Source organism: Cololabis saira, chromosome 20 (genome assembly GCF_033807715.1).
Source record: "Cololabis saira isolate AMF1-May2022 chromosome 20, fColSai1.1, whole genome shotgun sequence".
Classification (NCBI taxonomy): domain Eukaryota; kingdom Metazoa; phylum Chordata; class Actinopteri; order Beloniformes; family Belonidae; genus Cololabis; species Cololabis saira.
Genome location: NC_084606.1, coordinates 15,304,848 through 15,325,835, shown reverse-complemented (window position 1 = coordinate 15,325,835; position 20,988 = coordinate 15,304,848). Strand labels below are relative to the sequence as shown.

At 40.4% G+C, this 20,988-nt stretch overlaps 1 protein-coding gene across 1 annotated transcript in view; it reads left to right on the top strand.

Annotated features, from left to right (window-relative positions):
• Positions 1-20,988, top strand: part of arhgef11 (Rho guanine nucleotide exchange factor (GEF) 11) — a 43,631-nt gene that overhangs the window by 3,710 nt on the left and 18,933 nt on the right. Inside the window, exons 2-22 of the mRNA XM_061710651.1 lie at positions 589-603; positions 919-1,010; positions 1,131-1,235; positions 8,284-8,333; positions 8,442-8,499; positions 8,592-8,791; positions 9,503-9,574; positions 9,666-9,773; positions 11,615-11,663; positions 11,826-11,863; positions 11,988-12,080; positions 12,398-12,463; positions 13,219-13,323; positions 14,649-14,747; positions 14,845-14,887; positions 15,054-15,150; positions 15,452-15,574; positions 17,785-17,808; positions 17,977-18,103; positions 20,142-20,235; positions 20,490-20,519. Coding sequence (XP_061566635.1) covers positions 589-603; positions 919-1,010; positions 1,131-1,235; positions 8,284-8,333; positions 8,442-8,499; positions 8,592-8,791; positions 9,503-9,574; positions 9,666-9,773; positions 11,615-11,663; positions 11,826-11,863; positions 11,988-12,080; positions 12,398-12,463; positions 13,219-13,323; positions 14,649-14,747; positions 14,845-14,887; positions 15,054-15,150; positions 15,452-15,574; positions 17,785-17,808; positions 17,977-18,103; positions 20,142-20,235; positions 20,490-20,519 — 1,688 coding nt within the window. The remainder of the gene's footprint in view (positions 1-588; positions 604-918; positions 1,011-1,130; positions 1,236-8,283; positions 8,334-8,441; positions 8,500-8,591; positions 8,792-9,502; positions 9,575-9,665; positions 9,774-11,614; positions 11,664-11,825; positions 11,864-11,987; positions 12,081-12,397; positions 12,464-13,218; positions 13,324-14,648; positions 14,748-14,844; positions 14,888-15,053; positions 15,151-15,451; positions 15,575-17,784; positions 17,809-17,976; positions 18,104-20,141; positions 20,236-20,489; positions 20,520-20,988) is intronic.

The following is a 20,988-nucleotide window of genomic DNA, read 5'->3' as shown; positions in this document are numbered from 1 at the left end:
GATGCAGAAAGATGACTGCCCGCACAAAATTATCTCTTATGCTCTTTCAGCCGCCCTCAACAGTTATTCACTGCTTGTCTCACACACACAATCACCAGCTCTTGTTCCCTTGTGGCGTTTCACATGATTCACGATGACGATTTATTTAAAAAAGAAAAGGGGGTGGGGGGGGATTTGCAAAACACATTGATGCACAAAAAATTTTTATATTTACTAGCCCTGCCTCCAGAAGTGTTTGTGAAATGAGATTAAGTGGCCTGACGAGATCAATCTGGGATTGAAAGATGTTCAGTGACAGTTGTTCCTTTTAAGCCAGTCAGTCTTTGCACACCTCAGTAACTGGATATGGCTTTAATATTTGCACACTTTTTTTTTTTTATGTCGTATGCCTTTTAATTACATACATCCTTTAAAGAAACAGCTGCTGTCAGTGTTTACAGTCTGTAAGAGTGTAAAGGCCATGAGGATGGTTTGAACAATCCCTTTCCTCTTGGTCAGTTTCTCCCTGATTTCACTGTTCTTTATTCTGAACTTCTTCTTTCTCTTTTGATCTTTTTTGCTGTCTTTTCTTTCATGCTTCGCTTTCAGCCCTTTCGCTGCTTGGTGAGTTTCTTGCCGACTGCTTTCTTGTTATTCGTTATGGTATTTTTCTACTTTTTCTTGCTATTCCTCCCCAGATCGTCTGACCCTGTTATGTCACTCTACCTCTTTTCTCTCATTTTTCGTTTTCCCCTCCCTTGCTCTTTTGTTCTGTTACAGTTTTTTTTTCTTAACTCGGTGGCCCTCCCTTTCTTTATTTATTACCTCAAGGAACTCCCCTCTCCCACTCCAGCCGGCCCTAAGGGTCTTTTCTAAATTGAACTTGTTCAGCATCATTTCATGCACAACTCTTCTCTGTTTCTCGACCTTCCGATGCAGGCTCAGCAGTCTGACAATTGGGGACTCGGAGCGCAAATCCTCAGCCAGCCAGCAGAAAGAGTCAACGGCTGACGTCATTGCTGAGAGTACAAGTAACTAAGAGCTCCCATGCTGGCTTATTTTTTTGTTTATGGATCAATCTAGAAGCATAGCATATTACATTACATGCAATTCAACATCTAACTAAGCCTGTGTGTGTCTCTGTTGCTCAGGTCCTGGTCTTGTCCAGAGGTGTGTGGTTGTGCAGAAGGACCAGCTGGGTTTCGGCTTCACGGTGTGTGGAGAGCGAATCAAGCTCGTGCAGAATGTGCGGCCAGGTGAGTCCAGTGCTCAGATTGGGTTTTTTTTTCATTTTTAGAATACAAAATTTTATGGAAAACATAACATATAAACAAAACAATACAGAACATTCAGGTCACTGAAGGAGATGTAGTATTGTGTATCAAAAAGGAAAGAAAAATCAAATATTGCTCAATGTAGCATAGATTTACAGTAGTTCACGGGTGAGAGGAAGAGAAATAGGCCGGTCAGTCCTGGGTGTGAGTTTCTCCCGTGTAATTCTGTTCAGTCTACACGGGGAGTGGGGAAGGTGTCTTGACAACCAGGTCCATAAGGCACAATCAAGTCAGCGGATGGAAGTTGTTAAGACGTGTGGGTACTGATATCAACAAGGACATTTCCAGTACCATTGTGACTTACTGTCAAAAGTAAAATAATAGTTGACTGTGACGGCCAGTAAGGGCCTGATTAAGTAATGATTAATAATTTAGTTAAAACAGTTAAAAATGGGTAATGATAATTTAGATATAATTCATAAGGTTTACATTCAACTAAAATTCATAATTTAGCAATGTGTAGATGCATGATAAAGTATTTTCTATGTTTTGTATTTTAGGTTGTAATGTCACTTTAATTTTGTGACTGTGGTTTGATTTAAGGAGAAGTTAAGTTTCACTTTCAGTTTGAGTCAGAAAATGCTGGAAGCAACACAGTCTTTTGACCGTGCGTTGGGCTTGTAAATTACTTTAATCTTTTCAAGTGTCATGTCTCATCGCTCGCATCCAAAATAGTGTTTTTGTGGACTGACTCAAAAGGTGGTAAAAATATGAGTGAACAGAGTGCCATTACATTTAGTCAAAAGACTTGCTAAGCTAACCTGCTTGGAAAAAAGGACTAAGAGCTCACCCAAAGAAGCTGATGCTGAAACGGGAAATATTTTGAAGTTTTCTCAGAGACAAGGTAACATAAAATCCTTATAGTATCCACGTGCAATAAGACAAAAAAACATAACATGGATTCTTGAAGATAACGAGCAAAAGCTGAAGTTAAAGGTGGAAAATGCAAGCTGTATATTTCTCAGTGTGACCTCGCATTGCAAGCTTTAAGTCAATCAAAGTGGAGTTTGGCATTTTTTGAGAAGTTGTTTTGTGCTTGTTTTTGACGAAAAAGTGGCTTTGAAGCAAAGTGCTTTTAAACTTTTGCATGCAACTTGAGCATTTACTCTGCATTATAAGATGGCTGATGAAAAGGAGTTTGGATGTCTTGAGGATACAGTGGAGCAGGGAAGATTACGAAAGCTAACTCAGAAAGCAATAGAGGAGAAATTGCAAAGATGCATATTACTGAGGAAACGAAAATTAGGAGCTCTGACAGGTAAAATAAAAGAAGTGGAGACAATGATGAGTGATGCTCAAAATCTAACAGGCGTGATAGAATTTATGGAAAATGAGTTTGCACTTTTTCTGGAGGAGTTGAGTTGCAAATCTATTGCCTGAAGATGAAAATGTATATGATCAAGAGAAGTGGTTTGAACCCAAAATGCCATCCATCAAGGGATTTATGAAAACAGCTAAAAGACAAATGCAGAGAAACAGGAATCTGTGATGCAAAAAGAATGCGACGTGGAAGTTGACTTACAGGATAATGTTAAACCAGATGACAGCGTTTCACAGGTTGGTGTCAACAAAGCTGGGCAGGCCAGCTCATATGGATCTCATGTTAGTCGAACATCATCCTCATCACGAGTTTCATCAACACGTGTTAAACCAGAAGCAGAACACGCAGCCCTGCTTGAACGTGCTTCTGCACAGAAGAAAAGGCCACAGCTTGAGTTGGACATGGCCAGACTCAAAGTCGCAAAGGAAGAACTTGAGCTGGAGACTGCATTAGCTGAAAGTAGTGCAAAATTAAAAGTGCTGAAAGAATTCGAGAAATCCGATGATGGTTTATCTAGCAGCGCACTGGCACAAGCACTACGAGGTGGCAACATAAAGAGAGAAGGAGCCTGCGTTTCATTTCCTCGATCAAGCAACGTGAACTTTCCCACGCCTTCACAAATGCCGCATCCCGTGTCTCAACAACAACTGAATCGCAATGCTTCAGCCAACACAGGTGATGACATACTAAAAGTCATGCAAAATCATAACATAATCACTGAACTGCTAATAAAGCAACAGAAGCAATCTCAGCTACCAACCAACGATATTCCTGTCTTCAGTGGCGACGCAATGCAATACAAATCGTTCATTAGAGCATTTGAGCACTCAATAGAACAAAAGACGGACAATGAGCAAGATAAATTGTCCTTTTTGGAACAATTTACAGCCGGTGAAGCGCAAGAGTTAGTTCGCAGCTGTGCTCACATGCCACCCAGCAAAGGTTACTTTGAAGCGAAGAAACTTCTTCATAAACATTATGGGGATGAGCTGCAGATCGCCAGCGCGTACATTGATAAGGCACTAAAATGGCCGCAGATCAGGGCCGACGATGGGAAATCTTTAAGTGCTTATGCAATGTTTTTGGTTGGATGTCGCAACACTATCGAAGACATAGAATTTCTAGATGAGATGGACAACCCTACCAACCTACGGACTGTGGTGTGTAAACTACCCTATAAAATGAAAGAACGTTGGCGTGCTGAAGCATACGATATCAAATGGCGCTTTTGCATTAGTCTCACTTCTCCCCGGTTCTACCCGCTATGGCCCCATTTTGCGCTTTCGCACTAGGGCTGAGACGGGTAAAGCCGCTCCAAGTCGATACTTTTTTCTGTAACCATTTCAGCCAGGTTCTTTGCGGGCTGAGAAGGGACTATTTCTGACGTCACCACCCTCCTCGCCACCGATTGGTCGGGGGGCGGGGCCGTCACCACCCTCCGCGCCTCTGATTGGTCGGGGGGCGGGGCCGTCAGACGTTTGAATCAGGAAGCGGGAGTCAGAGCGAGGCGACTCGCGGCTCGCAGCGATTTTATTATAAAGCGCAAAACGTCTGTTTGGTGATCCAACTCTGAGGTGCAGATGTTCATAAACCTGGTGGCTGAGGAGAAAAAATTAAAAAAGGGATGTAGACGGGCTGTTTTACTCTCAGCCGCTCCCGGCTCCAGCTGATTTCTCATCAGCGCGACATGAACAAAGCGGTTGCGCAATCGAGTACGTCACAGCAGCTTCACCCAAACCTGCCCGCTTCTCCCCTGGCAATGCGAAAACACACGGGTGGAACCGTGCCGTACCGCGCCGAGCGGAGCCGGGCTCAACCGATACTAGTGCAAAAGTGGCAAAAGAGCGAAGAGGCAGAAGAGCAAAGTTTGCCGATCTTGTGAGGTTCATAAACCGCCAAGCTAAGATAGTGATAGATCCCTTCTTTGGTAACATACCAGACAGCCGCCCATTCACAAGTGAAAAAACTGATCAAAAGGAAAGGCAACCTGCAAAGAGAGAGGTCCCTAAAAGCAGTTTCACTACCAGTGTTTTGGATGAAAACAAACGGCCCACAGGAACAGCTGTGAAGCCAGAAAACTCAAGCAAAACAGGGATCGCCTTTGATAAGCCATGTTTGTACTGCCAGCAAGCCCACACCCCAGCTTCATGCAGCAAAATCAAAACACAGCCACACAAGGAACATGTGGAGTTCTTGAAGTCAAAGGGCTTATGTTTCGGATGACGTGAATGATGTTGAGCCTCTAACGCCCAATCACTTATTGCTGCTGAAGTCTCAACCTAGTATGCCTTCAGGTATCTTCAGCAAAGATGACACATTCACAAGAAAGAGATGGAAGCAAGTGCAATATCTTGCAGATTTATTTTGGACTCGATGGACACGTGAGTATCTTCCACTCCTCCAAGAGTGCCAAAAATGGTCAAGGCCAAGGAGAAACTTCACAGCTGGAGATGTTGTGTTACTCGTGGACAGTTCATCTCCTCGCAATTCCTGGCTGATGGGAAGAGTAGTTGAAACGTTACCAGACTCCAGCGGAATGGTGCGAAGAGTGAAGATAAAAACCAAAACAAGCACCTTGGAAAGGCCTGTTAACAAACTGTGTTTGCTGGAAGAAGCAGCATAAGGAGAGATCAAGTGAGAAGACTTGAGAAAAGGACGGGTCATAAGAGACTATGTTGAACAGTTCTTGGACATTGGAAAAGGCTGAATAATAATAATAATAATGACTTGGATTTATATAGCGCCCTTCTAGGCACCCAGAGCGCTTTACAGAGATCATTATTCATCCATACACATTCTCTCCGGTGGTGGTAAACTACATCTGTAGCCACAGCTGCCCTGGGGCAGACTGACGGAAGCGTGGCTGCCATATCGCGCCTAACGGCCCCTCCGACCACCACCAATGTTTATGTGTGTAATTGCTTAGTCATACTGCCTAACCAATTGGGGGCCGGGTAATGTAATGGCCACTCGGCCAGTAAGGGCTTGATTAAGTAATGATTAATAATTTAGTTAAAACAGTTAAAAATGGGTAATGATAATTTCATTATAATTCATAAGGTTTACATTCAACTAAAATTCATAATTTAGCAATGTGTAGATGCATGATAAAGTCTTTTCTATGTTTTGTATTTTAGGTTGTGATGTCACTTTAATTTTGTGACTGTGGTTTGACGTAAGGAGAAGTTAAGTTTCAGTTTGAGTCAGAAAATGCTGGAAGCAACACAGTCTTTTGACCGTGCGTTGGACTTGTAAATTACTTTAATCTGTTCAAGTAAACTTTTAAAAGCCAAGGAAAGTTGTCATGTCTCATCGCTCGCGTCCAAAATAGTGTTTTTGTGGACTGACTCAAAAGGTGGTAAAAATATGAGTGAACAGAGTGCCACTACATTGACCATAAACATCGGTCATGGTATGGAAAATAAATACAGGAAGAAAAAGGAGCAAAAAAAACACATACATTGTTCTAAATCATTCTTTCACTTGCATACGCTACGCTGGCATTTCCACCAATACTTCTGGTCCTTATCACCATAGAGTCTTAGGGAGCATGTCAGCATTTCCATTTCGCATATTTCTGTCACAGTGGCCAACCACTCTCTCACCGTTGGTGGTTCCCTCTTAAGCCACTTCCTTGTTATTGATTTCTTGCTGGCTATAAGCAATGTTTTCAGGAGGTTTATATCTTGGGGATTGAGTTCGGTTTGTAGGTTACACAAATATACAGATTTCAAGCTATACTCAATTTCAAAAGCCAAGAATTGATTTTATTTCTTTAACTACAGCCAGTAAGGTTGGATCACGGGGTAACACCAAAAGATATGACAGTGGTCGGCCATTGTATTGTTACATGGTCTCCAACAATATCCAGATTCAGTTCTGCCACTTTGTAAATATGTTCTTCTCGGGATTATGAAATATCTGATAATGTTTTTCAATGCAAATTCCCTCCACTGCCCTGAGCTGGCAGTGGAGGAGTTAACTTGACATATTTTCAGCCATTCGTCTTCTGACAATGTTATATTTCCTTCCTTCTCCCACATACATTTAACATAGGATGTTGACTTTTTTTTCAGGTTGTGTTTACACTTGAAATGCAAAAGTTACCATATGTTGTAGAGGTAAACGGCTGAAGCCTGAGGTGCACAGGGAGCAGAAAGCTCCGTGGGCTGGTCTATCTTAGGCAGTACCTCGGGTCCAACTGGCAGCGTTTCTAAAGTAGAGCGCTGTATTCTCAGCTGGATCTGTAAGATTACGAGTTTTCCCAAAGGTTTAGGGGCCAGGTAGTTTTCTCGTTTAAATCGCGTATGTCTCACCATGTTTTCCAAATAAAAAGGATGAGTGGTGTTAAATCACATTAATGTTTTGACTTCTAAACCAAACCTTTAATGTCCGTGTTCGGCTTGATGTGTCGTGTTTAAGTTGACTTTAGTGTCAGAATACTCGACATGTATTTCTAAAGAAGCAGGGCGGTTGGTTTCTTCTGGGACGCTTCTTCATCGCTCCACGGTGCGTGACCAACACCTGTTAAAGGTCCAACTTCCACAGCAGTGAGGGCAGGGCCACTGGTTTGCAAGACATCTACAGTGTTTAAGCACAAAACTCCACGGTCGGCCTTTTTGAACTGGCAAAGTGTACAGGATTGAATGTGAAAGATGTTCAAAAACAGAAAAAGAAATTGTAGTTTCCTTGTTTGACACTAATTAAGAGGTGCGTTTGGGGGTATCCCTGTATTGGGAAGTAGGGGTACAATGATTAGTCGACGTCGACAAAAATCGATAATAAAAATAGTCTCCAACAAATGTAATTGTTGGCAAAAACAAAATTTTAACAGAGTGAGGCATCATCCACATTCCTATCTCTGCTGATAATTAGATACCTGCAATGGTGTTAAGCTGCAATTGTGACTTTCCTGTCTCTGCTGAGTTGTGCAATAGAGTACAGCGCCAGGTAAACAATAAGACGGTGGCCGATACAACACCACAGTGTCCCATCTTTTTGTCTTTTATTTATAATGAGCACATCATTAAAACAACCTCATGCAAAATTAAGAATCTGAGTGCTATAAAAAAGGCAATTTAATAATTATGAGATTCATAATTACTGTTACAGAGCCCTATTGGAAGAACCACTAAAAACAAAAGTTTGACTTTTTGACTGATGACTTTGGATATTGCTTCCATGTATCCATACAGTTTTCCTGCCTTGTGTTCCTGTCTGTTTTGTAAAGTTGACCTGTTTTTTTTTTTGTTTTTTTTGCTTTTTTTTTTATCAGTTTCAACTGATATAAAACAATCTGTGTGCCATATTTAGTTTGGGAACAACATGGTGCTGTCTGTAGCAGTGTTCTTATTTTAAAGCCAAGTCCTCTCCGCGTTGTCATGCCGAGTGTAATTCCTTTCGCATTGACAGAATAATAAAAGAGGAGGTGAAAGTCACGACAAAGTTTGCCCCTGCTTCCTCCTCTGTTGTTATCGCCAAGGCTCAAGTCCACAGCCTGGGTCTGTTATCACCCAGGCCCACAATCTTTCCCCGGTGGAGACCAGCAGTTCGACTTTTGATTTTCTGTATCACAGTAATAAAGCTCTCAGGTGTTTTATGACTTGTAGTTCGCTAGTCAAGTTTCACCGTGTCTGTGCTCCTCCTCAGGTGGTGCAGCAGTCAAAGCCGGCGTTCAAGAGGGGGACCGAATCATAAAGGTTTATACCGCCTTAAGCTACAGACAATAAAACCGGCATACCCTGATTTCTTTTTAATTTTAATTACTTTAAAGTGTGTTTCCTTGTTGCGTGTTTTGTGCCTCTCAGGTTAACGGCTCGTTAGTGTCTTCCATGTCTCATCAGGAAGTGGTGAAGCTCATAAAATGTGAGTTTGACAGCTGCTCTATCCGTCCCCATATTTCATCTGTTTTGGTTTCGTCTTTGATCAGATTTAATGTTCTCTCCATTGTTCCTTAGCTGGAACCTACGTCGCTTTAACATTACAAGGACCGCCACCGTCAACTGCCTCCATGCCCCTGGAGCCCCTCCCCACTGACCTCACGCCCAATCAGCGAACATCTCTGGGTGGAGAGGCTCCACCTCCTCCGCCTCCACCCTTACCGTCTGGGCTGAGCAGCACCCCATCCCAAAGAATCACAGGACCCAAACCACTGCAGGTGATGGAAACGGTTTGAAGAGCCAATGTTGCCTAGTTGAAGGGCATGTTCTGCAACAAGAACACATGTTTATAGTTTTATTTGGATCCCCATTAGCAACAGCAAAACTGCAGCTATTCCCCCTGGGGTCCGACACATAATACACAGTACATTACAACAAAAAATTAAAAGCAAACCTAAGGAGGTAGCATATAAAAAAAGAAAGGAAAAATAGAAAATAAAGAAAAAATAAATAGTCATTCCGTTTAACATTTAGATATAAATAAAAACAATACATATTCATACATTTTATAACATCAACAAATTCAAGACAATGAATAGTTATCATAGTTTGCACCAATAACCATTTAACAAAAATATTCATTTATTTACATTATATATATATATATATATATATATATATATACACACACACACATATACCCATATACTATCTATATTATTTATTTATTTAATAATAATTAAATACGTTTTATATGTGTCTATACAAGAAATGAATTCTTCTGTGTTAATAGTTTGCTTAAAGTGTTTGGGAAGTGGGTTCCATGCAGACATAGCTCTGTACATCACCGTTCTTTTACCATAGTTTGTCTTTATTTTTGGCAGTGAAAAATTACCTCTAAGGGCATGTCTTGTACTGTAACTATGATTGACATGTGGAAAAATATCTGATTTATTCTTCATGAAAGAAACATGTTTCTTAAATTAAAGGATCCAGAAGTGCAAAAACATGCAAGTCAGATACTCAGGAAAATGCTGGAGCAGGAAGAGGCTGAGCTGCAGGTAAGCAACCTTGTGCACAAGCAGGTGAGCTGTCCCGGGTTTCTCTGGTGAGTTTTGCATTAAGCACGTTATGCTTTTGCTGGATTTGCAGGACCTGATGGACGAACACTTGAAGAACCCGTCACCGTCACTGGAGGAGCGGATCGAAAGTGCCAAGAGAAGAGCCCGCCAAGTCAGGGTGAAGATTCAGCAGGATCTGGTGAGCAGCCGGGTCACAAAGTTTTAATCCTCATGTACGCATTCTGCAGGAATAAAAAAAACAACTGAGGCAAATGCGTTAATCAACAGAAGATTAAAATGAGCACATGACAAAAACACAAAATCAACTGACTCAATAACACATAAAACATAAAAAATAATAGTGTTGGTAATAAACAGGATAGTGCAGTTATACTTTTAGCTAATTTAAACAAAGGCACAGAAAATGAGCAGCTTTCAGTTCGACCTCCTAAAGATCTCTGCTGGGTTCATAATTCACAAGCAGACCAGACCCACTTTAAAGTCTGCTCCATGGACCTCGGGATCAGCGCCGTGTCACTATCACATCTCGCATTAGGATCATACTTGAGATAACAAGTCCACGGTACAATATTTATTACAGAAACATGAAAATCTGGGGAAATAAATTGATGATTAAACCATGAACAAAACAGTTCAGTGTTTTCATATCAAGCTTTCACCTTCTTCACTCAGCAGCATATATGACTATTCTTCATAGGGTTATCTTTATTTATATAGTCTTTGATTATATATTCCCCAAAACTTCTGACTGAATGTCATGACCACGTCCACCATGACGACTATTTTCACCGTACAGCAGAGCATGATGGGACATAGTTCTCCTTCTGCTCTGATTCAGAAACTACACATATGGCGCTTTTCCACCAGCACCTACTCGGCTCTACTCGTCTCAGCTCGGCCTGGTTTCTTTTCCACTACAATTCAGCACCTGGAGCAGAAGTAGGAGGTTGGAGCGAAGCTGCTGTGACGTATTTGATTGTGTGATCTAAACGAAGAAGACAACAACACTAAAGATGTAGAACCTGGAGGAGATGATAGATGTGCTGCTGGGTCTGTGGCTTGTGTTTGATATCAAGTTAAAAAGTGAGAGAAGCTTCAAGCAGCAACGCTTTTTAATTTTTTTTAGTTTTCAGTGCTGCTGAAAAGTCCGTTGGTAGCCGTGAGCAGCTATGAAGTGACAGAGCTCCTGGTGGATCTTGTGATTCCTTATTGCCCGTCTAGATCCCTTTTTTAATTCTCTCCTCAGCCACCAGGTTTATGAACATCTGCACCTCAGAGTTGGATCACCAAACAGACTTTTGCGAAGCCATTGCCTGTTGAATAAAATGAACAAGAAGCCGCCGTCAGAGTCGCTCTTTCGCTGATTTCCACATCCTGACTCAGACGTCTGACTCCAACCCCCCGACCAATCGGTGGTGTAGTGTGATGACGTCAGATGCAGCCGACTCAGCAGCTTAGAACCTCGGCAAAGTAGTTAGACCCCTAGTGGGAAAACGCAAAACCGAGGCGAGTCGAGCCGGGCTGAGTAGGTACTAGTGGGAAAGCGCCATTAGTTACGTCTCCCAGCAGTATCAATCCCAGGCTTTTTATTTTCAGAACAAGAAGTTAACGCTGCCATTGCAACCAAAGCAGGCGTTTTAAACTTTCCTTTTACCGTATAAGGAATTTTTAACTTGTGAAATATCTGTCTTTCTACCGCACACACATTTTACCTGCTTTTTTGCACAGTTTTTTTTCTTTTGCACTACCTCTACTTTCATTGCAATGTACTGTATATACTGTTTATATCTCGTAATTATATATATTTTCTACTTTTATACGTTTTTTTTTCCCCCTCCCCTGCATGTGTGTGTTAAGTGTACTGCTGCTAAACAAAGCCAGTTTCCCCATTGAGGGAGAAATAAAGGATTATCTTATCTTATCTTATAAAACCTCGTCAAGTGGTGATATAAATACGGAGAAAACAGATGACCTGGAGGATTATTGCTCTTTTTTTGAAGGTTTGTTTTGATTTCTCAGGAGGGAACGCGATCTGAATCAGTCACGAGCTACGTCATAGCAGGAGAAGGTTTGTGTCCACGCACCCCGTTTTACTACGGTACTCATGAGGTTCTTGAATTCATCACTATGAATAATAAAAACTTTAATTAATCTTTGTAAAGGCTGAAAGTCTATAAGTAGAGCCTCAAACTAGAATGATAATTGTTTTAAAAAGTTTCTTCTGTTACAGGACGACTGTCAGTTGACTCAGGTGAAGCAGACTTGGAGGTAAGTGTCGGTCTTCTCTTTCGTTGTTTATTGTGTGTGTGTTTGCGCATGTGAAGCTCCACTCATCCTGCTCCCCTCATTTGCCTTCACTCCGTCCTGCGTGGCTGTTCCTCCTCCTTCCCAGGCCTTTGAGAGTCCCCACTCCTCCCCCTCATTTTCCTTCAGGACCCCCTATCACCGGCGCCAGAGCTCCGACACACACCCCCTGTCTGACACGGTGAGGCCGACACATGTGCATGCATTCATTTACATCCCGGGTTATCAGTCATTCCTCGCCAGCGCAGAACTTCCTTCCTTTTCATTTGGCTTTCTCGTCGTACGTCATGCCCCGCTGAGGTGTGACTCATGGTAAAAACCATACCACACACGCGCTGAGACTGCAGAGAGCATTTATCGCCTCAGTCTTGATTTTGTATTTTGTATTGATTTGGTATTTTGTGCCATTTTGTGTCGAAACGACACTTTTAGAAATCAAGAGGGTGGTGCCAAATTGCTTCAGATCTTCTTTAATGTTTCTTTCTGTATGTGTGAAAGGCTGGAAAGGCCCAGATCATCAGCCCTGAAGAGGAAGATGAAGATGACGGCTACGCATTTAACGAGGTGTGTACTTTATGTGTATATTTTACATGTGTATACAGTAATCCCTCGTTTTTCGCGGGGGTTACGTTCCAAAAAGAACCCGTGATAAGTGAAATCCGCGAAGTAGCAACCTTTTCTTTTTTTTTTTTACAATTATTATACAAGGCTTCAAATTGCGGAGATTAGCCCCGCCCCACCGCGACTCTATTGGATTTGAACGGGAGAAAATAAAAAATGATTAACAATGAAAAACAATAATCACAGTAGGACAAACTGTGACTCGTGCGTATTTCCCTGCTCTTCTGATGCTGCTGCATCCTGACTCGCTCTGTAGCGTCTTTTTCTTCTAAAGCCCGCGGTGCAGGTGTGTTTTTTCGAGAGAAGAACATAGTTATGGGTAGTTGTTGTCGCTCTTTTTTCTTCTGGAAAAAAAAAGGTTCTTATAAACCGACATGCCACCATCGATTATATCTGAGAACTGTAATGAACGATTCATTAAAGGGTCCCGTTCTTGAGCTGCTCGCTGAACTTCATTGGCCGTTCTCAGCATTGTTGCTAAGCGACCAATGTTATTGACACAGGAAGTGATGAATCGGGGAGACTGTTTAGTCAATCAGAATGCAGAACACGATGCAGAATGCAAATCCGTGAAGCAGCGAGACGTGAAGAGAGGTGAACCGCGTTATAGCGAGGGATGACTATATATGTTTTTCTTTGTTGCATAGATGCATCTTGATGGGTTGATGATGTTTTGTCTTCTGCTTCGTCTCTCGTAGATGGATGGCCCGTTCCAGGATATCGAGTTGTTGAAGTCCCGACCAGCACACATGACGGTGTTCATGAGATACGTGTTCACCCAGCTGCTGGACCCCAACCCTCTGGTCAGTGCAGGCGTACAAAAATGCATTTTTAACACCAAAGTGAAAAGATTTTTCTCCTTAGATTGTTACTTTCCCTTATTTTTCACTCTTTGTCTTGCGTTTGAGAGGTTTTTATTTATACATTTATTTTTTTAATCTGTGTCTTAAAGCTTTAGAGCAACAGTCTGTAGTCATCGGTAGAGATCTATTTTACAGACAAAAGACAAAACTTTATCAATTTACATTGTTTTTTTTGTTTTTTTTATCCTCTCTCTTTCTTTGCAGACATGATGGACAGTATATCTTTATATTTCATGTCAGTGTCATTGATGCTTTACTGCTGCTATACATCTGTTTAGTGGTGGTAGGGTCCTGGTAAGGAGCTGATCGTGAGGATTATTTGGGTCAAATTAGGTTTCCATCATCTATCAAAGGATGGGTCTGAGGAGCAAAATTGTGTGGAAAGTTTCCCTTAGTCAACAAGGGCTTGAGAAGTTTATGGAAATTAAAAAAAAAAACAACAAAGTTCAAAGGGAGATTGCGAAAGATTGGCATATAGAGGACAGAAAGGTCAAGGATGCCAGTCTAAATTGGACACCTGTGATCTCTATCCTCTAATGACTGGATTCAGCGATTGTTGATGTAACCACAGGGACAAGGAGTTATTTTTTGGACACCATCGTTGCGCATTTCAGGATGAAGCTGCATTTACAAATTGCATTTAAAACGTCACCTCTGAAAGAAGAAGCCTTGTGTTAAACTTGTCCGGTTCCAGTATCGATGTCTCTGGGCCCAGAGGCTTCTGGGATGGATGATCTCACACTGGAAACGTAAATCGCCATCAGATGAACCAGACTGATAACTTGCATCACTGCTCATGGCAACGATGGTGTGCTGCCTTAAAATCCACATCCATTTTCAAAGAGTGAAGGCAGAAATGAAAAGGAAAATGCAACGATCCAGCACCATTTCACACATGGAGATGTTTGCAGAGCAAGGGGACAAAATATTCTAACAATTTAATTACTTTCTTCCTTCTTTCAACACAAGGAATTATATTATAAAGTCTTACTGTCCCAAGTAGGGCTGAAAAGCAAAAATGGGTGCACAGCAACCATTGAAACAAAGATAGTAAACAGTAAAACGTAAAATATCTGGTTAATTCTTCCTGTAGAGTCGGAGTAAATATAAGAATCACTGCAACTTTTTTTAATGGATATATTTATATATATATATCCATTAAAAATGTATATGGTATATATATTTGGTATCGTTGATATGTTTGTGTGTATGGTGTGTATATTGGTTTTCTCTCTGATTCTTTATTATTTTATTTTGTTAATCAGCTGTTTTACCTGACGGTGGAAGCTTACTTGGGCTCCAGCCCTAAAGATGCTCGTGCTCTTGCACCTCAGATCTGCTCCCATTTTCTCGATCCAGATGCTGTAAGTATGAATATGTAGTGGCAAATGTTCATGCTGTCTCTAAGATTAAGAAAAAAAGAAAAAAAATTACTTTTTTTTTTTTTTTTTTTCCAAATAGCCCCTGAAAGTCAAAGTACGAGAGGAGTATCTCACAGATATTGGTGAGACAACTACCCCCTACTTTGTGTCTTCTGTAATGTGTTTTGATCCAGTTTTATATTCGTGGCATCAGGTTTGCACTTCCTGCTGTGGATTCAACGGGTTAAATACACGACTGCAGTGATCAGTTGGTTACGATTACATTTCTCCTCCGTCTTGTTCCCTCAGAGAGTCGACTTCATGCTCAGGAGGACATCAGGGGACCTCTGTCTGAGCTCCAGCAGCAGGTGCTGCCAGACATCCAGGACCAGATACAGGACTACAGGTGCAGTATCCCAGGAACTATCCTGGTTTTTTCATCCAAAGAAGAGAGAAGGCAGACGTTGTCTGCATGAATCTGTCTTTTCTTGCCGTTTACCCCTAAAGACAGCTTTTCTACATTGTCTGTTCTGGTTAGGTTTAGGGAACAGGAAAATGTATAGTCTTCCAAAAATGTTTTATCTGAAGTTCATCTTATTTAAAGTGCACATCATAAGTATGGCTCTTGGAAAATGATGAATGATAATTTTCAGTGTTTATAGAAGAAAATCTGAAGTTGTTGGTGCTTGTTCTGTTTGTCTGAACAGGAACAAGCAGATGATGGGTCTGGGCTCGTTATTTGGTGAGGGAGACCTGCAGCACCTTGATGGAGACCCGGCGAAGGAGAGACAGGTGGTGGACAAACAGGTCACTGCCCTCTGGGAGATCCTGTAAGTCTGCACATTCACTCCTGCTGCAGGTTTTTTTTCTTTTATTCTTTGTTTCCAAAAACAGCAAAAATACAAAAAATGTACAGTATGTTCAAAGTGAGGACAGTTGTTTTCTTCTGAATGAGCAGACTTACTTTTATTTTGAGATAATAGCTTGATATTTTCTGACAGAATGGAGGTACATAGTATAAACATGTCTTTTCTACTAATCCAGCTGTTACGTTAGTGATGTATAACACTAAATATCTGCCATTTTTTTCTACAAATTGCTTTAAGATGTTTGTAATCCGTTACACTCGCACACACCTGCAGTGGTTTTTGTTATTCATACGTCCTCTGTATGCATGACTGTGGGTGGGAATCGAGTTCCCAGTGTTTCAATTCCTTGGAATCGTCTGCAAATTTTGTAAAAGATTCCCTTTTCGATTCCAGTGGGCATGAATGACGTCGTCGGGCACGTTGCAGAGCTGGCGCCCAAGCGGTACTAACGTTCAAAAGTCTTGTTACATTTCAGTAAAAAAAGACAGCAGGGCAACTCTCAATGCTTGCCAAATTAATATTTCATCAAATGGGGGAAATATCTCCCAACATGCAAAAACATTTGTGCACACAGCAGCAATAACAATCAATTAATGTTGCTTTTTCGATCGGCTCCGGACCAACGTCAGTAATTCTCAACCCAGCAGCAGCAACGTTAGCATGTCCTTGGCTAATAATACTGCAGGTAACTAATCAACTAAGAAACACTGCCTCATCATATTGGCGCCATTTGCCTCCTTTTTTCCAAATGCAATCGATACAGAACCGAATCGTTAAGCAGAATCGAAAATGGAATTGGAATCGTAAAAATCATATCAATTCACATCCCTATGCATGATGCATGACTGGAAAGTACAGTCAGAAATGGCAACTGGAATAAAAGATGCTGAGACCACACGTCTACAGGTGTGATGTTGTCTAAAGAGCTCACCTTTGACAACATCTGTATTGTTTATTGTTTTGATTTCAGCTGCACTTGTGTGTAAAATGATTTTGAGAAAGTTTGTTCAGGTGCAGCCAGGCTGCTTCTCAGTGAAGCAGTACCGGCTCTGGCCACACGGAGGCAGCATATCACTGGAAGGTTCATTGATGAGGCCTGGTGGCACAAAGTGGAGCTTCCCCACTCATTAACTCAATATCGTCAGTGGCTCTTATGCCCGCGCAGTAGATCTGTATCTGATTTGATCACTTTTTTTTTTTTATGTTTTATTTCTTAAGTTCTTATGTACGGAAGAGTATTAGGGCCATGCTGGAGAAAAAATATTTGAGAGGGGAAGATTCTTTTTTTATGGTTCACTTTGAGAAAAAAGTCGAAATGTCGAGAAAAAAGTTGAAATGTTGCGATAAATGTTGAAATACAATTTCGAGAAAGTCGAAATTTCGAGAATAATGTTGAAATACAAAATACAATTTTTTTTATATAAACCAATAATAACTGAAAACTTTAATGTTTTCATACTTTTAAACATATTTAAAGGCAAAAACATGGCAGTAGTTATTCTCCTGTCCAACAAAACTTTCCTTTTTTGAGCATAAACAAAAAAATACCAAAAAGTATTTGTATGAAATAAATAACTAAGAAATAAATAACTCAAATATGCCTTTCAATATCCATTTAAAGTGCAAAAAAAGAAAGAAATTGCAACAGCTCAACAGCGCATGTGTGAATTAAATGATGTGACTACTGGGATTAAAGTTCACGGGGTGAAAATGTAATAATGAAAAAAAAAAATCGATCTTTAGATATACTAATATTTTTTTTTTTTTCAACACAGGCCTACCGTGCTTACAATATTAGCCTTCTTATTGTACGTATCTTTTATTCAGAAACTGAATATTGCAGAGGCCGCTGGGTCAGGTTTGTCAGGCAACAGTTTCAGTTCTTGTGAATCTAATAAAAAGTTATTACAGGGTGAAAGAAGGAGCTTTCTGAGGCGATTGTGACAAAGGTCATTAACCGAGACACAAACCCTGGCAGCCACATGACAGGTACACACTTACCGTGCGATTCCTGTCACATGACCGAGGCACTGCCTTCTGTTTCTCACTCCGGGTGTTTGTGTCTCAAATGGTTGGATTTAACTCACGGGAACTAAACTGGCCACTTTCCAACAAGAATTTCTTCAGAGATAGAGTCAACAACATTTTTATGTTTGTTTTTTCTCTTCCAGATCAAAACATGAAGAGGACAGAAGGTAAAACAAGAGTCACCTTCTTCTGTTTTCAGTCAATTTACTGCAGGAGCTGCTAACGAAACCTCCTATCTTGTCTTTGCTTGTTCACCTTTGTTTCCTTCCTTGTGTCTTTCTGTCCTCACCTCCTCAAATCTGTCTCTGTCTCTTCCCGTCTTTCCCTTCCCTCAGCTCTCCTCTGGCGTCAGCTGTGCTCCTGTACCTGCGACACTCCGGCATCAAGCTGAGAGACTCCAAGGTCTTCCCTGGTCTGAGCACAGAGAAGGAGAAGTGGCTCATTTTCCTAAAGGCAAAAAAGGTAAAAGTGTAAACTTTGGTTTGTGGATTTAGAAAAAAGGGTAAAAACACATCTGCTTTAACCGATTCTAGAAATGTAATTATTGACAATATGTGCAGCATACTGTCAACGGCAACCGTGAGAGGAGGTTTCCTTAGTGTTTCAACAGTGTGGCTCCAAGGACGGGTGTCACTATGGTATAGAGTAGGGTTGGCCATTATTTAAAACCTAACAAATCAACCGGTGGAAGACACTATTATAGATAGTCTGAGCTTTGTAAGTTTGTAGATTTCAGAGGAGATTCTCTGTAAATGAATTCAAATGTCACTGAGCAAAGTGAGGAAGCAAATCCGACTTCCTTTTCCTCAAAAATACTTGTTTTTCATGTTTTTCACAAATTTGTGAGTTTAAGAAGTCAGAATTTCTGATGTTTATTTCTGAAATTTGGGAGCGTCTGTTATTAATTACTACTAGTACTACTAGTAGTACTGCTACTACTAGTAGTACTGCTACTACTAGTAGTACTGCTACTACTACTACTATCTATACTACTACTACTATCATTACTACTACTATTACTACTATCTCTACTACTACTACCACTACTATCGCCACTTTACTACTACTACTACTACTGCCGCCACCACCACTACAAGCACTACCACTACTACTAGTACTGCTATTACTACTACCCCCACTACCACTACTACGTTTACTCTACTACTACTACTGCTGCTACTACTATCACTACTACTACTACTACTACTACTATCTAGGGCTGGGCGATATATCGAGATTTTAATATATATCGATATATTTTCAAACACGATATGGTACGAGACAATATCGTTTATATCGATTTAAAAAAAAATTATTTTTTTTTTTTTACATTTTTTTTTTAATGATTTAGATATAGCTTATTTTGTGACAAATTGACAAATGTTTTGTTATTTGCACAACTGTCAACCTCAGTGGAAAAGTCTGCCTGTTACTGTCTACATTGTATTAATTGCACAGTGTATTTGAATGTAATTGTTTGCAGGAAAGGGATATTTGTTTTATTTTATTCAAGAAGCATTTTTATTCTATATATGCAGGCAGTTTATTTTTTATTTAATTTGTTTTATACATTCTGATATTGTGCAGACCTCTGTTAATAAAGGAACCTGTGTGACATTTGGCACGAGGCTTTGTATTAAAACTGACTGTTTTTTTAAGGGTTTGCCTCAGAAAAAAATGAAGCTAACAGAGATGCTATGCTATAATGCTTTGGGGGAAACCCCAATTAAGGCACAGAAAAAAATTTCGAGATATATATTGAGTATCGCCATTTAGCTAGAAAATATCGAGATATGACTTTTGGTCCATATCGCCCAGCCCTACTACTATCACTACTGTACCACTACTGCCACCATTACTGCCACTGTACTACTACTGTCACCACCACTACAACTACTACTGTACTACTACCACTACTAATACCACCACTACTACTGTGCTACTGCCACTACCACCACTATTTCTACTACTACTACTACTACTACTACTACCACCACCACTGCTACTACTGTACTACTGCCACTACTACTACGAGAAAGACTCAGTGAGTAAGATAATACTTCACTGTCTGTCGATGAGGTTCCAGAAACTGGTCTTTGACGAGTCTCCAGTCACAAACAACCGTCACACAGACATACAACCCAGACCAGAGTTGAGGTATCAGCTGGCTGTGCTGTTCACTTTGTGCTGTTTGTGGTTTGGCCAAAGTCCGGAGCCAGCTGGGGTGGATTCAGTCATGATCTTTAAAAACTCAAGAAAACTCTTTCCCAGCCAGCAAACCAAAATCAAGACTGTTAATATAACTGCCAACGTGCTGACTGGTCAGATTAAATCATTACGATTTTTTTCTTTTAGACTGTAAACCAAAACCTGCACCTTTACTTTAGCAGTTGAACATTTTGATTTGAGAAGAATTTAACGCGTACTGTTAAACCCGGAGGCAACGAGACGTCGTGGTTGATCCGACTTCACTCAGCTGTTTTTGTTTGTGTCTCCACAGCTGAGTGGCAACAAGAAGGAGAAGGATGGAGAGGATAAAAAGAGAAATCCCATCTTGAAGTACATCGGCAAACCCCGGACCACATCTCAGTCCAGTAAAGACAAACTCAAAACACACACAGTCATCCTCATAAAAGGCTCAGAAGTTGATGAAACTGTTAACGATAAATTAGACTTGTGGAACACAAACACACACAGAACTTTCTTCACTCTGTAGAGAAAATTGATTTATTTTTGACCTTTTTCTTGTTCTGTTGCAACATTTGAGATTTATTTATTGATTTATGTGCTTTTCATTGTTTTTTCATGCTGATTTCATTGATCTTTTTGGTTCGTTTTGGTTTTATAGCATTCCATGTCCCGTTGTCTCCTACTGAAGGTACATATGTTTTTGTCTTTGTTCTTTTAACTTCATTTAAAGTCTGCTTTTTAAGTCATGCATTTAAGTTATTCTGCAGTAAATGTTTATTTTTACTTGTGCTCTCATTAATTTTAGTACGGAAGAGTAACAGGGCCATGCAGGAGAAAAAATATTTTTTTTATTGTACACTTTGAGAAAAAAGTCGAAATGTCGAGATAATATTGAAATACAATTTCAAGAATAAAGTCGAAATTTCGTGAATAAAGTCGAAATTTTGAGAATAAAGTTGAAATACATTTTGACTTTTTTCTCAAAATTGTACTTCAACATTAATCTCGACATTTCGACTTTTTTCTCAACATTTCGACTTTTTGCTCCAAGTGCATAATAAAAAAAAAAATCTTCCTCCTCTAAAATATTATTTTGATTTTTCTCCTGCCTGGCCCTAAAACTACTTCCGTAATTTTAGCCTCTTTTCTGCTAATCA